The sequence below is a fragment of the Ctenopharyngodon idella genome, chromosome 5 (genome assembly GCF_019924925.1).
Source record: "Ctenopharyngodon idella isolate HZGC_01 chromosome 5, HZGC01, whole genome shotgun sequence".
In the NCBI taxonomy this organism is placed as follows: domain Eukaryota; kingdom Metazoa; phylum Chordata; class Actinopteri; order Cypriniformes; family Xenocyprididae; genus Ctenopharyngodon; species Ctenopharyngodon idella.
Window position 1 is genome coordinate 7,330,384 of NC_067224.1, and position 15,562 is coordinate 7,345,945.

Sequence of the window (15,562 nt, forward strand, 5' to 3'; positions counted from 1 at the left end):
TGGTAGTTGCATAGACCGTCAATGGAGGGACAGAAAGTTCTCAGATTTCATCAGAAAAATCTTCATGGTCTGAAGATGAACGAAAGTTTTACGGGTTTGGAACGACATGTGGGTGAGTAATTAATGACAAAATTTTCATTTTTGGGTGAACTAACCCTTTAAGAAAATAAATCAGATCCATTTTTATTTCATGTTGTAGGCCATGCTACAACTGAGATATATTAACATACTAAATAGTCTTCAAACCTCTTTTAAAAAGGTATGAAACATTGAGACCTATTAGTGTTAAAGGCTATTGAGGGTGCTGCTAAAGACAGGACATGTTAGTGGAAGACAAATTATGTACCTGGTTCCAGCTACAGCTCCATCGTTTTTCCCTAATGGCTCATCCAGCTCCACTCCACACCACTCGCCCTTGGCAAAGTCAGTCTCCCCCACATAACGCACAACTCCTGTTTTAGTGCCGCCAACCTGAGGAGAGAGCAGAGTAGATTCAGTGTTACATACTGGCAACATGGACACATGGTTTAATGTGATTACAGTTATTTAGTAGAACAAAACAGGTACGGAGATCTGGTCTCTTGAAATGCTCAACAGAAAAAGACAAAAAAAAAAAATACTGAAAATTGATCAGTCAGTGTATTCTAAAAGATTATATATAACTACACATATACACACATATATACATATACATACTCACACACACAAATACACACATACAGGGAATCATATAATGTGAAGTTTGAAAATAGAAAAGTTTTGGAACCTTCAGGAGGTCAGTAATATATGGAAGCTTATTTCAGCCATGAAATAAAAAAATAAAGGTAATTGCGACTTTGTATGTCACAATTCTGACTTTTCTTGCAATTGCGAGTTTATATCTCACAATTCTGACTTTTTTCCCAGAATTGTGAGATATAAACTCACAATCGTGAGTTATGAAGTCAGAATTACGCGTGATATAAAGTCAGAACTGCGTGATATAAAGTCCAATTGTGAGGGAAAAAAGACTGATGTTTTTTTCTTTAAGACGCAATTGCGAGTTTATATAACACAATTCTGACTATATAACTCGCAAATGCAGTTGTGAGAAGAAAAGTCAGAGTTGTGAGATTAAAAAGTCACAATTACCTTTTTTATTTTTTTATTTAGTGGCAGAAACAAGCTTCCATAGTAACACGAGTTGGCATATTACGCTTAAAATGTCCAAATATTTGTCTATTACAACTGAATGTCTGTCTACACAATTTTACATCTAGGAAAGTAGATAGAAGTAGTCTCACTGCATGTCAGCAGTGTAGAGTAGTAAACTCTCCCAGCTGGTGCTGAGATGCAACTGGGAATGACTGTTGTGCTGGTTGAACTGGCCTACATTCATCAACCCAGCACTAGGGAAAAAAGGAGGTCACAGACTATTCATTAGTGATGGCACAACTACACATAAGAAAGCATATTGTATGCTTCATTAACAAGGAAGTGTATATCACACATTCTGTGTGCTTCAGAAGCATTCACTCATATTACTGTAAAAATAATTTCTCTCTCACACACCGTACACACATGCAATCACAGCAAACACAATGAAAGAGATAAGACCTGCTATAAGAAAAGGCTCTGGTTCCAAGCAGGTCACATTCATAGCTTTACTGCTAAATTATGCATAACATGACATATAGCAACATAAACTGAATTAGAGTCTCAAAGTCTCATTGTTTCGTAGTCACAACCTCTCCATAAAATCATCCCAAAAACAAACAAACTAAAAACATGTACATTGTTTCTCTGAAATTACTTCACTAATTTTGGTCATTATTACATATGACTGGGATATTAAGAGTTTATGTGAACCTGTTTCACCCAAGTAATAGATTCTGTTAAATTTAGATTGGCAGCAGAAATACTAAAAATCATTGATTAATATTGCAGTATTTGCAATCTATTCTGGCCAAACAATACACTAAAAAGATTGAAAATCTAGAAATCTGACCCAAAACAGACCCAAAAACAACAACAATATATACTGGCTTTAATCACTTTAATATTGTTAACTAAAATAAGATCAGATTTTCCATTTTAAAGAAAGACCAATATGATGTATTTTAACGATCAAACAAACCCTCTCCAAAACAATGTTTTGAATGCATCAAAAATGCCTTTGTATTGTGCAGCTGTTCTGTATTTTTGTCAATCATTCATTATAGGTACATTTAATATTTTAGTAACATGTATCTTTAAATCTTGACCTAAAATTATCATGACAAAGAAGAATTCAAATGGGCCTAGTACAGAACCTTGAGGCACGTTTCTTCAAAGGGTTCCATTTTACTGTTCCTTATCAACCAGTCTCATACCAAAAGGTTTTCTAGCGATGCTTAGTCATGACACAGCAAAACAGAACAAGAGAAAGCAGCAAACCATCCATCCATCCCAAGTCAAAATCCTAGAGCCACTACATAATGACTACAATAACTAAAGGAATAGCAACAGATAAAACAAAGAATTAATGAAAGTCATACTTGCTTGCTTGGGGATCAAAAACATTAATTGTTTTGGAACAAAACTAAACACATCTACCACTCCTCTCAGCCAAAGATATACACAGCTTTTCGTGAGGGTATGAGGTTTAGCCATTCCCAGAGAGTGTGATGGAAGAGATATGTAAACAGTGGACCATAAATGCATAAATACATGCTTACATATGTGCCCTACAGTTGTGTCTACTTTTATGTTTTAATCTGTCTCTACTTAAATGGAACGAAAAGCCAAAGCTCTCAGTTTGCGGAAACCCTAGTCTCAGCTGAGACAGAATGCCCCACGCTCCGCCCACAGTCTGTTCAACTGACTGTCTGATGCATATTGCAGACTAGAAGTGTTGAACGAAGAAGTTCCAATATGATTGGCTGGCCTCTGCACACCACAGGAAGTCAGTTTGTATCATTTCACCTGGAAACAAAAGTTCTATATACATTTTCAGCCATTTTCTTAGGTGTTGTTTGTACAACTGTTTGGAGAGACCATACCATTAAGCGTTTCCCTCCCACACTTCATTTTTTATTATTGTATGACGAATTTCAAATTAATCCACCTTAAATGGCACGTAAAAACAAAATTAACTGTGGTTGGTTGCTTTATATTTTGGTCATACAGTCTCATCTTGTCTAAGTGGGCGGTTCTTGGCCATAACAAGCTGCAGTGTGGATCAGTTTGACCACATTGTGGGTATAGCTCTGAGCATAGCTCTGTAAAATTGTACTAAATGTGCACTTGTAGTGTACTTCAAATGTTAAAAGTATATTTAAAAAAAAAAAAAAAACTGTACTTGCAGATAATATAATATTGATGAAATAAAAGACCACTTGTGTACTTAAAGCAAACTATCATTCAGTACACTTTTAAAAAGTGCAATTTGTAATAATGTCAAATTACACATTTTACTTTAAAGTACATTTTAAATTGCTGTAATAATCTTTAGTTGTGCTTTAAAGAAGTACACTTCTAACATACTAAAACACAAAGTCCTTGATTATAATTTTAACTGTAGTGTTATTCGATATTACATTAAAGTTAATACATTTTAAATGTGTATAATTGCAGCTTCATCATTACAAATGTGTAATTACAAATATATTTAAATACATGAAATACAAGTTCAATAATGTATATTTTAGTTAATCATAAACGCTTGTCAGTACAGTTGGCAGTAAACTTTAACCATATTAAAAAGACAATAGAACTTTTTATGAAATTACATATAATATATATCCTACCCAAGTGGCTCAAAAACATTCTAGTTAAGCTAAGCTAATTGAATTTAAAGGATTAGTTCACTTTCAAAAAAAAAAAAAAAAAAAAAATAATAATTACCCCAAGCTGAAGAAAGTGCTTCCATACACATCCATCCATCATAAACGTGTACTCCACACAGCTCCGGGGGGTTAATAAAGGCCTTCTGAAGCGAAGCGATGCGTTTGTGTAAAAAACAAATGTCCATATTTAACAAGTTATGAAGTAAAATATCTAGCTTCCGCCAGACTGGAGCGTGGGGCATTCTGTCTGAGCTGAGACTAGGGTTTACGCCAGACCACCTTCCGTATTCGAATCACGGAAAAAAACTAAACTAGCATCGAGTCAGTTAAGTTGAATAAGGAAGGCGTAGGACTTAGCGTAAGCGTTTTGAACTATGAGAGTTTTACACTTTCTTCGTAAGTAGAATACGGAAGGCGGTCTGGCGGAAGTTAGATATTTTACTTCATAACTTGTTAAATATGTTTTTTTTTTTTTTTTTTTAACACAAACACAAACACATTGCTTCGCTTCAGAAGGCCTTTATTAACCCCCCGGAGCCATGTGGAGCATGTTTATGATGGATGGATGTGGATGGAAGCACATTCTTCATTATAACCCATTACATTCACTGTAAATAGCATGCAGTAAAGTGTCCAACAATTAGGCCTGGGCGATAAAACGGTATCGATATTTATCGACGGTACGTCTTAATCGATAACGATAGAAAAAACGTTCGATATAACTCTCGATATTGTTTCACTTATATGACGCAAAACGAGTGACACGCAAACAAGTTGCTGTGGAGTTCAGTTGCGCAATCGCCACGTGAGATCAAACACACAAACACATGAAAATGAGTGCTGTACCTGCCAGTGACGAGGAGGTTGTGAATAAAAAAGTACGTCAGCTCGTCAGTGTGGCAGTTTCATGGTTTCCTTACGTCTTACAGTTGATCTACTTCAAAGTTCGTCTTGAGAGAGCAGTTGTCATGTCGGTATTAACAGCTGCACAAACAGTGTTTTCAATCACACGGTATCTTTATTTCTGTGCTACAAATATTCAGGTTATCACAGATGTACTGAGATAAAAGTTTATAGTTCAGATAAAACTAAAGTCTATGTTGTCGATCAAAATAGAGCAAATCAGCTTTTGAAAGAAACTTGAAAATAAAAATGACGCATTAATCGATTACATTGTTTCACCACCAGGTGGCGACAAGTGACTGTTAAAAAAATGTATTTGACGTTGAATCTTCATTCAACAGATTCTTTCAAATACACTGATTCATCCAGTAATGAAACATTCATTGAATCATACATCCAAACAGATTTTTTTTTTTTAAATAATTAATTCAAATATATTTAAAATTGTAAAATAGACTGCAGCAATTAATATTTTGTCAGAACCTCTAGTAAATTACTTTTTCGTTTAGCTGTCATTCAGAATTGTGATCTTGATTTGAAACAAACAAAAAAGTTTCTCAGTTTCTCCAGAATTGTGCAGCTCTAAGTTTCTTTAACACTTATTTATGTAATCTTCATATAAAATATAAAAAAAGATTTGTTTACCTTTTATTTTGCTTTGTTTTAAAAATTATTTGTTGTTTGCCTTAATTAAAAAAATTGGTTAAATTCAAAAAAAATTTTCTACTAAAATTTTCTCAATAATTATCGATACCGATCAATATAAAACATTATATTGTGATCATTTTTTTTAGCTGTATCGCCCAGCCCTACCAACAATATTACATTCTTCAATTCACTCTTAAGTTTATTATTTCCATAAAAAGTACTCTTGTTAAAAGTATGCTAAAGTGTACTTCTTTTTCACAAGGGAAGCTAGCAGAATGCTATATTTCTTCTAAAATATGAAACGAGTGACAAATATACAAATTTTAATCATTTGGTTTTTGTGACCATGCAAATTATTCTCTGAAAAGTACTTAAAGAATAATGTAATTGGACATTAATAATGTAATTGTAATCAGAACAGTAACATTTCTTATGATTCCAATCCCTACCTACACAAGAGCCCAACAAATGTGTTTCTACACAAGAGCCCAACAAATGCATTTATTCATGTGAAAAGCAAAATTCCTTTTTTCCTATTGTCAGTTTGTGGGACCTCATCATTCTTCTAAAATACACAGATCATATGACATCAACAAAAGCTTAGAAATTAAGTAGAGCTGTTTATGTTTTCACAGGTTCATCAAGTGGTGTTTTGAGCACTGCGAGACATTCTGCTCCTGTGACATCTGCGGTTTGGCATTAGAAAGGAGAGCGTCCGGAAGAGAATATATTCAGACAGACACATCACATTCTCCTGCCAGTGAGGGAGTCAGTTTGTGCAACTGACGTGGCAGATGAGCCACAGTACGCTCAAGTGTGGATAGGGTGATAACACAAACATTCCTGAGGGAACGTTCCAGATGTGCAATATTTACTTTACCATGTCATCTCACTGCTGCTTTTCATATAGGAACAGCTGACGTCTCAAACCAAAACAGCAGCAATTTATGACTGTGAGAACATATGTCAGATACACGTTTGGCAAAAGCTTCTAAGTCACTTAAAAACAATATGGCTTTGAGCAGCTATTCTCTAATAGACCTTCTGGGTGTTAGAAGAACTATAAATTCAGCAGAATACAGGAGCACAGCACAGAGATGAGCTGTGAGGAGTGGAGAAAGCTGACTCAGATCGTCTCCTCTCTCAATATGTCTCACTCTCACTCGCAACACTGCAGATCCACGATCAGTCAGCATAAGCCTCAACTTGGCAGTGGCTTGAACCACCTTACAGTTCCTTTGATGGACTGTCTGAACTGACTAAGACAATTCAGAAGTCTGCTCAATAACATCAGCGTGAAGAACTTCTCTAAATCAGGCTACAAATATAATGCTTTATGACTGTCAATATACTTCTGAAATAAAAAATAAAAAATTATCCAAAATGGACATCTTCCAGGTCTTTTCAAGAGGTTCAAAAGCTAACTAACTTTATAATGGATGTAGGAGAGATGGCAACTTCATAACAAATGTGTTGATGTGAGTTTGAATTTTTAACTCTTCCCCTGCCAGCGTTTTATTTTTAAGTTGCAAGCCAATGCCTGCATTTTTGATCATATTCACAAAACTTTCAAGGCCCCCAAAATATATAATTATAAATATTTGTTGTATGAATATGTGAACATAAATTATGTCAAAAGAAAGAACAGAGGCTCTGCTTTCAAATATATATATATATATATATATATATATAGTAGCTTCATTCATTTTTTTTTTTTTTTTTTTTTTTAAATAAATCAACACTTGAATGTGGGTAAGTTTAATAAAAAAAAAATTTTTTAATTAGCAAAAAGCTGAGAAAATACTGTTTTTTACTTTTTGCGTACTGTATTTTTGCACACTACATAGGAGGGAAGTAGGCATATTTGGGTGCAGGGTAAAGAAAAGACGGCAGATGTGCTAATTCATGCTAGCAACGTGCTAATCCATGCTAGCAATGTGGTAAAACATGCTTGCAATGTGCTTAAACGTTATCAACATGCTAATTCAAGCTAGCAAAGTGTTAAATAACACTAGCAATGTGATAAAACATGCTAGCAACATGCTGATTCATGCTAGCAATGTGGTAAAAAACGCTAGCAACACAATGTGTTAGAACATGTTAGCAATGTGATAAAACATGCTAGAAGCAACATGCTGGTTCATGTTAGCAATGTCTTTCTTTCCACAACAGCAAATATACTTTTTGTATTTGCATTTGCTCTGAAAGCAAAAGAAAAAATCCATGATAGCAACTTTCCAAGAGAGGGAAAAATATAGAGAGATTGATAACAGCAGTCAGAAGAGAAAGATGTCAAATTTGCTGTCACTCCCTCAGCCGTTTTTTGTCATTCACTGCCAAGGTAATATTACACAAAATATAGCATTATAAATGCATATTAAAAAAAAAAAGGGTAAAATTTAATATATTAAAAAAAAATGACTAGATTTGTGATGTTAATAACTGTGGAAACACGTCATCACAGTCTGTGTAAAGGGTCCATTAGAGAAGTCCGGCATACACTGAGCACAAGTTGCAACAAATCTTTTCTTTCATATTGTGACATTTACATGCGAGTAAAAGGGTTTTTGAAAAGAAAATGTAGGGCGTGTACTTGGTTCAATTCACTGGTTGTTGATTGAGAAATCCGACATACATCACCAGAGAGAAGTCTGTTGTTTCACCAGAAGATTGAGTTTTCGAGATTAAGACATTTTGATTACATTATGAGGTGAGGTTAAAAAAAAAAAAAAAACATTAATGAATCAATTAAACAATTTTGCAGAGGTATTTTATAAGGTATTTTCCAGGGTTATTATCCAGGGCGACTAAAATAACACATAAGAGATTGTCTGGACAAACAGATGCTATCTACCAGGAAAAGTGCTTCCTATACAAATAAAAATGAGTTCTCACTAGTAAAATAAAACTATTACAGATACAAAAATCTGTATGAGTGCAAATCAAATTGATAATTTGCTTTTTTATTGCTGAAAGTGGTGCATTTTGAGTCAAAAAAATTGGAAGGATTTTAAGGAGGTTGAGTGCACCATTTGGTGTGGATTGCGACATGTTTAGCCCTGCTGTATGAGCTATGAGGTGAAAGTGCTACAAGGCAATGTTGAGGTCAGCTGGTCAGTTGAGTCCTGGTCCTAGGCTCTGGCTCACATATTGCTGATACATGAGCATCGTTTTCACACATGTGCATTTGGAAGTCTTGGGAGAGCAAACAATGGAAAAGCACTGACTTTGAGAGGTCCTTCATGCACTATAGCACAGTCATGGTAATAAGATACCAGTGGTAGGGGGAAACAACAGGGATCTGACATCTTTCTAATGCAGTTCATTTATATTGTACACTGGGATACCACTTAACAGATGTGAGTGTGTTGAAATTATATTAAAAAAAATCTATATTTCATACAAAATGCTAAATATTTTTGTACACAATTCTACAGGGTTATCCAGCAGGATTTAATGTTTAAGTTCAACAACACTAATATACTAGATTAAATTCAACCCATGTTCTACCGACAGCATCTGTAGTGGATGTTTGAATGCCATAGTCAATAACTTTGACTTCGCTCAGCTCAACAAAAATGCAGTTACAGTAAATTAGCCCCAGAGGGACAGTTATAATTTATGTAAAAAATTAAAACTGAGATAAATCATTTTCTCACAATAAACATTGAAATCAAATTTTAAATCTGGTGGTTTTAATAAAAATCTGCCTCTGGGAAATAAAAGTACGCAATTTTTAGAAACTGACGTGTGTCTGTGTGGGGATCCTCCCTGATGTGTTCATCACCGAACAAACCAATCAAGTGTCAGTTGGGATTGAAGCAGGCAAACAAGTAGATAGCTGAGATCAATGGCTGATGGTTTATGGAGCAGTAATCCCATCTGATTAAGAATATTGACTGCCTGAAAGGCTTTAGGACTGTGCTATACTAAATGGAAAGCAATTTGACCCATAGCCAATCAACTGTATACTCAAGCAGACAGCTATTGGGCAGCATCTGTTACCTAACATGAGGAATCTAAGGAAAGCCACACATTAGTCGTTCACAGCCAGATCGGAACAATAGTTTGCTTTATACAGCACATGACATTTAGGGACAGGCAAATCTAAAATTGATAATACCATACTAAAATGTACCAGCGAGCAAAAAAAAAAAAAAAAAAAAAAAAAAAATTATATATATATAACTGTATGATTGTCAATTTAAAGATTTTTTTTATACAGAGGTTTTCCCCAACAACATTTACCGGCTTCGACATCCATGTCAGTGTTTTCATGAGGCTGGATCGAACAAAGACTTGCAAGATAGACAACAAAAATGCAATCCACACAGGAAACAAGATTTATCCTATGGCAGTACATTATGCATCAGCACACAATTTGAACTATTAATACATTATATCTCACTGGACTGACTGGAAACAGTGGGCCAGTGGAAGGCAGGGCACAAACCAGTGTTAATTTTCGTTGATGAATAATTTGTCTTTTTTTTTTCCATCAACGTCATTTTTTCACAGACAAAAATGAGACGATAACTAAATAAAAAACAGTTTTGAATGACAAAAACTATGACGAAAATCTATCGACACTTTCGTCAATGAACAAAAACTAGACGAAAATATTAGGGAGGGACGATTTGGGAGAGATCCAGTCAGAACTGATGTCCTAAATGCGCACATTTGAATCTCCCTGGCGGGATACGAGTTGGCATACGCTTAATGCATAAAACATTCAAAAATGTAAACGTGTGGGAGAATGAGAAGAGCAGACATATGGATAGATAGGCAACATGAAAGAGAACTCTATTCTGTACGGTTTTCTGTGTGCACACACCTGAAGCGCGCAGCCGTGCACACAAAAAGCTACCTCTTACAGCACACAAGTACTGAATTAATCTCTCTTTCGTGTCTGAATGGACAAATACACAGAACATTATGTCAAAATGTCCATTTTGGAGAATATTCACGTAAACACAGTCAGTTATGTCTTAGAACGTAAACAGCTGTGAAAATATCGGATATGCATCAGTGCATTGGATCCGCACATTCGGTCTTAAAGGGGTGGTTAATTATGATTTCACTTTTTTAACTTTAGTTAGTGTGTAATGTTGCTGTTTGAGCGTAAACAACATCTGCAAAGTTACAATGCAAAGGGAGATATTTTCTTTTAAAGAATTCGCTGTTTACTGTTCTACAACAGGCCTTCCAAGGTGAGTACAACAAGCTTCTTCCCGTCACTAACCCTAAAATTGAAATAAACCCTGCCCCCGAGAACACACAACAAAGGGGGTGAGGCCATGTTGGGCTGCTTTAGAAAAGAGGGAGAGATGTTGTAGTAGAGTGTTGTTACTATGCCGTCATTGTACGCCGGACTGCTTCACAAACGAGGGTCAATTCAATGCTGGATTTGCACAAAAGATTAACATGACGGCACATGCTAGTCTACAATAACTACATAAATGTATCTATTAACCATTCAGAAATGACCAGTTGCATTCTAAAAGTTGTAACTTCTTCCTGAGTCTCTCCATCAGTGTCAGACTCCGGTTTGAACAATGTAAGGCTGAACATCATAACTGACATTTGCCATTTGGACTACGTGAGATTCTCCAGCTTTGTTGTTGTTCAGCAACCAAAGCACGAGCCGTTAAAGCTCCGCCCTCTTTTGGAAAGCATGCCGGGAGCAGCAGCTCATTTGCATTTAAAGGGACACAAGCTATAATAAGTGTGTAAAAGGGGAATTATAGGTCCCGTTTAAATTGACAGCAGCGTAATAAACCTAATGCCAGAGTGCACGGATTCCTATTGAATTTTCGTCCACGAATTGTCGCCAAGTAATGGTAAATGTGGCCGCACCTTTATTCCACCATTCCGCGCATTGCACTTTCTCTTATTCATAGAAATGAGTGATATGTCTTGGTTCATATAAAGTCTTTGATTATACTCACTGAAAATCTTCAACACTCACCAGCACTCGATCTCCAACCTTAAGGTCCTTCTCTCCCCCTTTCTTCACAGATCCACTATCAGACATGTTGGATCCTGACTCGTTGCCGGTTTTGACGGAGCTGTTGAGCATGCCTTCTCTGAGCGGCATGACCACACGCTGACCGGATGCTCCCGCACCACCCTGCAGCTGTGTATTCTGCTGCTGCTCATCACCCACATCCCCGATGGGCTGCCGCATGAGCTTGGAAGGCCTGGTGAAGATGCCCTGCAAAGGCTGGCACTCGAAGTAACGCACTCCATTGACAGAGCCGTCATTTTTTCCAACCAGGTCATTCAGCACCACTCCAGCCCACTGTCCTGGGGAAAACTGGGTCTCTCCAAGATAGGCGATGACTCCTGGCTTGACACCATTCACCCAGACACGTTCACCGACCACAAAGTCCCCAGCCACCTCGTCACCAACCTCAGAGGCTTTGGAGCTGGACTTGTCTGAGGCGTTGCTGCTGGGGGTGGGAGCCATCTGCTTGTAGGGGCAACCTGTGGATAAACAGCAGAAAAAAATTCAATAGAAGGAATATTCCAGGTTCAATAAAACAAAGCTTCAATCAACATAATCAGTGTCATGAAAGAAAGTTACCAAAGAACTGCCTCATTTTATTTGTTAAACAAATTTGTTTCAATAATGGACTTACAATGGAGGTCTACAGGGCAAGGCATTCTGGAGGGTTCTGTGTTGCTCAGACTTTTTAAAGTATTTCTATTCTTTCTGCCATACAATAAAATGGGTCTTATTTGAGATGTAAAGTTGTCTAAACCATCCTTTTAGTGGCTGGACTGCTGGTTGGTGTATGATCTTCAAATTATGCGATACCAAGGTAATTACTGTGGGTGGAGTTCATGCCATATAAACAGTACATTTCTTGTATCCTTGTGTATCATGTTTCTGTATCTCCAGTTTATTTGATATATTACCATAACAGTATATATTTTAATGTTTTTGAAATTGCTTGCCCCATAGGCTTCCACTGTAAAAGCATTAGGCTAAACATGATTTTTGCTTGATTTGACATAATTAGGGATGGTCTGGTCACCATCACAGGATGTTGGTGTGTCCCTACCAGACATTTTAACTAGCTTAACCAGAAAGCATTCCTTGGTCAGCCATAGTATTAATAGTGTGATATTCTTCAAAAACTGATGTACACTACAGCTCAAAAGTTTGGGGTTGGTAAGATTTTTTTTTTTTTTTAAAGAAGTATCTTATTCTCACCAAGCCTGCATTTATTTGATCAAAAATTCAGTAAAACAGTTATGTTGTGAAATATTATTACAATTTAAAATAACCATGTTCTGTTTGAATATATTTTAAAATGCAATTCATTGAATTTATCTGTGATGCAAATCTGAATTTTCAGCATCATTACTCCAGTCTTCAGTGTCACATGATCCTTCAGAAATCATTCTAATATGCTGATTTGCTGCTCAAGAAAGATTTCTTCATATTCTTCATTGTTGAAAAGTTTCATTCACAGTTTTACATTCTTCCAGGAATCTTTGATTTCAAAGTTCAAAAGAAGAGCATTTATTTTAAATACTATTTTTGTAACATTATAAATGTCTTTCTCACTTTTGATGAATGCATCCTTGCTGAATAAAATGATTAATATCTTTTAAAAAGTTGAGTTAAAGGGTTAGTTCACCCAAAAAATTTAATTTCTGTCATTAAATACTCACCCTCATGTCGTTCCAAACCCGTAAAACCTTCGTTCATTTTCGGGACACAAATTAAGATATTGTGAATGAAATTAGTTTTTTTTTTTTTTTTTTTTTAGAGATATATATATATATATATATATATATATATATATATATATATATATATATATATATATATTCACATTCAAGGTCCAGAAAAGTAGTAAAGACATCGTTAAAACAGCCAACGTGACTACAGTGGTTCAACGGTTCTATGACTATGGTGGATAAAAAAAAACCTCTCGGATTTCATCAAAAAATATCTTAATTTGTGTTCTGAAGATGAACAAAGGTCTTGCGGGTTTGGTACGACATGAGGGTTAGTACCTAATGACAGAAATTTCATTTTTGGGTGAACTAACCCTTTAAAAGTTGAACTTTTAAACAGTAGTGTATATGAATAACAATTAGTGCTGTGGTACAATAAAAGTACCATGGTATATTAACATCTGATGATACCATCACTGTACCAAAGTACTGTCACAGCATTTTTTTGTAATGGACCCCAAAGATTTCAATCCCTGCCATACAATATTCAGTGAAAATCTTAAGTTTTAAATGTTAAAATGATTCACATTTCGCAACGTATTTACTTCTGTAATTTTACATTTTTAGAAGAAACAAGGATATTTACTTGGAACAGTGTAAGTGTTATTGACTGAAAACTGGAGATTGATAAGTCCATGATAAATAACATGAGGGATGTCGAAAAACGTCCATTTTGAGAATTTACAGTGTTCTCAGTATTTCACAGCATATGTTGTCAACACTAGTTATGCAGCTTAGCATCAAATAAGTACTTCCATCATTTCGCTCATGTCTGGATGTCACTGCAGACTTCATGCAAGGCTGAGCAACGCTCTAATTTATGAACGAATCTGGGTCAGTGGGATTTGCAGTGAAATAGTTTATGAACCTGGGTGCCTTGCACATGTGCCGCTTTTGACACATGCCACTTACCCGATACCGCTTGAAGGATACAGTGATGATGTGTGAGCCACGGCTCATTTAGCATGTGTTCAGTCAGTCTTTTATACCTCAGTGTATGCGTGTGGGGTGGTATTGGTGCTGGGGGGAGGGGATAATGACCGCTTTTGTCTTAATTGCTCCAACATGCTCTTTGACTGTTAAACATGGTGGTTTAAAGATCTCTGATATGAATAAAATTTTAAGCTCCTTATCAGTTAAAAAAAACATCCTTATTTAATTTGCTGTAGTTTAGAAATGGTGAGTAAAAATACTGGGCTGGTCTGCCTCCAAAGAGCTGACAGACTGTCTACGTTGAGAATTTTGGACATTGCTCAAATATTATTGAGGTCAGTAGTTTACCACACAGAGGCAGATGTGTAAACGTCAGCTGTAAATGGAAATATATAAACAAATCTTCTTTTTTGCCAGAAAACTGGCTAGAATACAAAAACTACTGATCAGCGGAGACTCAGCTTTACTTGCTTAATGCACAAGAACAAACTTCATTGGTTCTCGTGGGTCAAGCAAGCATGTTTGAGCTTCCGTTTACCATGATTGATGTGCTCTATTTGTGCTGATCAATGTCTCTATGTGAATAAAAGCTTAAATGAAATCTGTTCATCATACAACAACATGACAAATCAAAACAATTTCAGAGTAATTTTTATTATAACATTTATTATGTGTTTGTGTGATCAATATTACTGTTACAATATAAAAAAATATTACACATTTTAATATTAGGTGCGATCTGCTGAGGGGTAATTAAAAGTAACAAATCATGCAAAAATTGGAAAAAAAATTATTTTGTTGGAAAATTAAAAAATTGTATCAAATTTTGATAATTGCCTTAATCTTTTAAAAACTGAGAAGATAGCATTCAAAGTACATTTTATAAAAATCACCTGGGACTCATCTCAAGATCACTCATTTAACAGTTCATCTACTGCCAAAATTATTAAAAAATATTCAAATGCGAGTGCATTACCTGCATCTAGATGATATTCTTCAGGTCAATCATATATCCAATGACAAAATCATTTTGAATGTCCGCTAGGGGAAAGTGATATCTTTGTCCTTTTAACATTTAAGGGGATTTCCTATGACAGCGCTAGTCAATGCATGTTAGTTGCATCTTGTAAGACGTTGTAAAAGTAAAAACAACATCCTCGTTTTAGTCCCTTTCAATATAAAAGTCTTTGCGACTGACTCACTCACAAAGAGTCTTTGCCACACAATAATGGTGTATTATTGTAACTTTCACTGAAGTCAAAATCACAATTACTAATGGACCCTTTCTCAATACCAAATAAGGCATGTTATTTATATAAAATCTTATATATTGAACAATAATATTTAAATTAACAACAATAGCTATTACAACAGTATAAGAAGTTGTACAATAGGAAATAAACAAGCAAACAGTTCAGTTCAGTCAAAGTACAAGAGCAGCGCTCTAGTTAGTAGTTTAAGTTCAATGTAAATATAAAGTTATGGAATTTAATATAACCCTTTAGCCAAATTTATTAGCT

At 35.5% G+C, this 15,562-nt stretch overlaps 1 protein-coding gene across 3 annotated transcripts in view; it reads right to left on the minus strand.

Moving 5' to 3' along the window:
* The window catches only part of clip2 (CAP-GLY domain containing linker protein 2), a 44,744-nt gene that overhangs the window by 19,303 nt on the left and 9,879 nt on the right, over nt 1-15,562 (minus strand). For all 3 annotated transcript variants that reach the window (XM_051893204.1, XM_051893203.1, XM_051893205.1), the window contains exons 3-4: nt 11,326-11,843; nt 347-471 (exon numbers count right to left, since the gene is read on the minus strand). In XM_051893204.1, the coding sequence (XP_051749164.1) occupies nt 347-471; nt 11,326-11,843 (643 nt within the window). The remainder of the gene's footprint in view (nt 1-346; nt 472-11,325; nt 11,844-15,562) is intronic.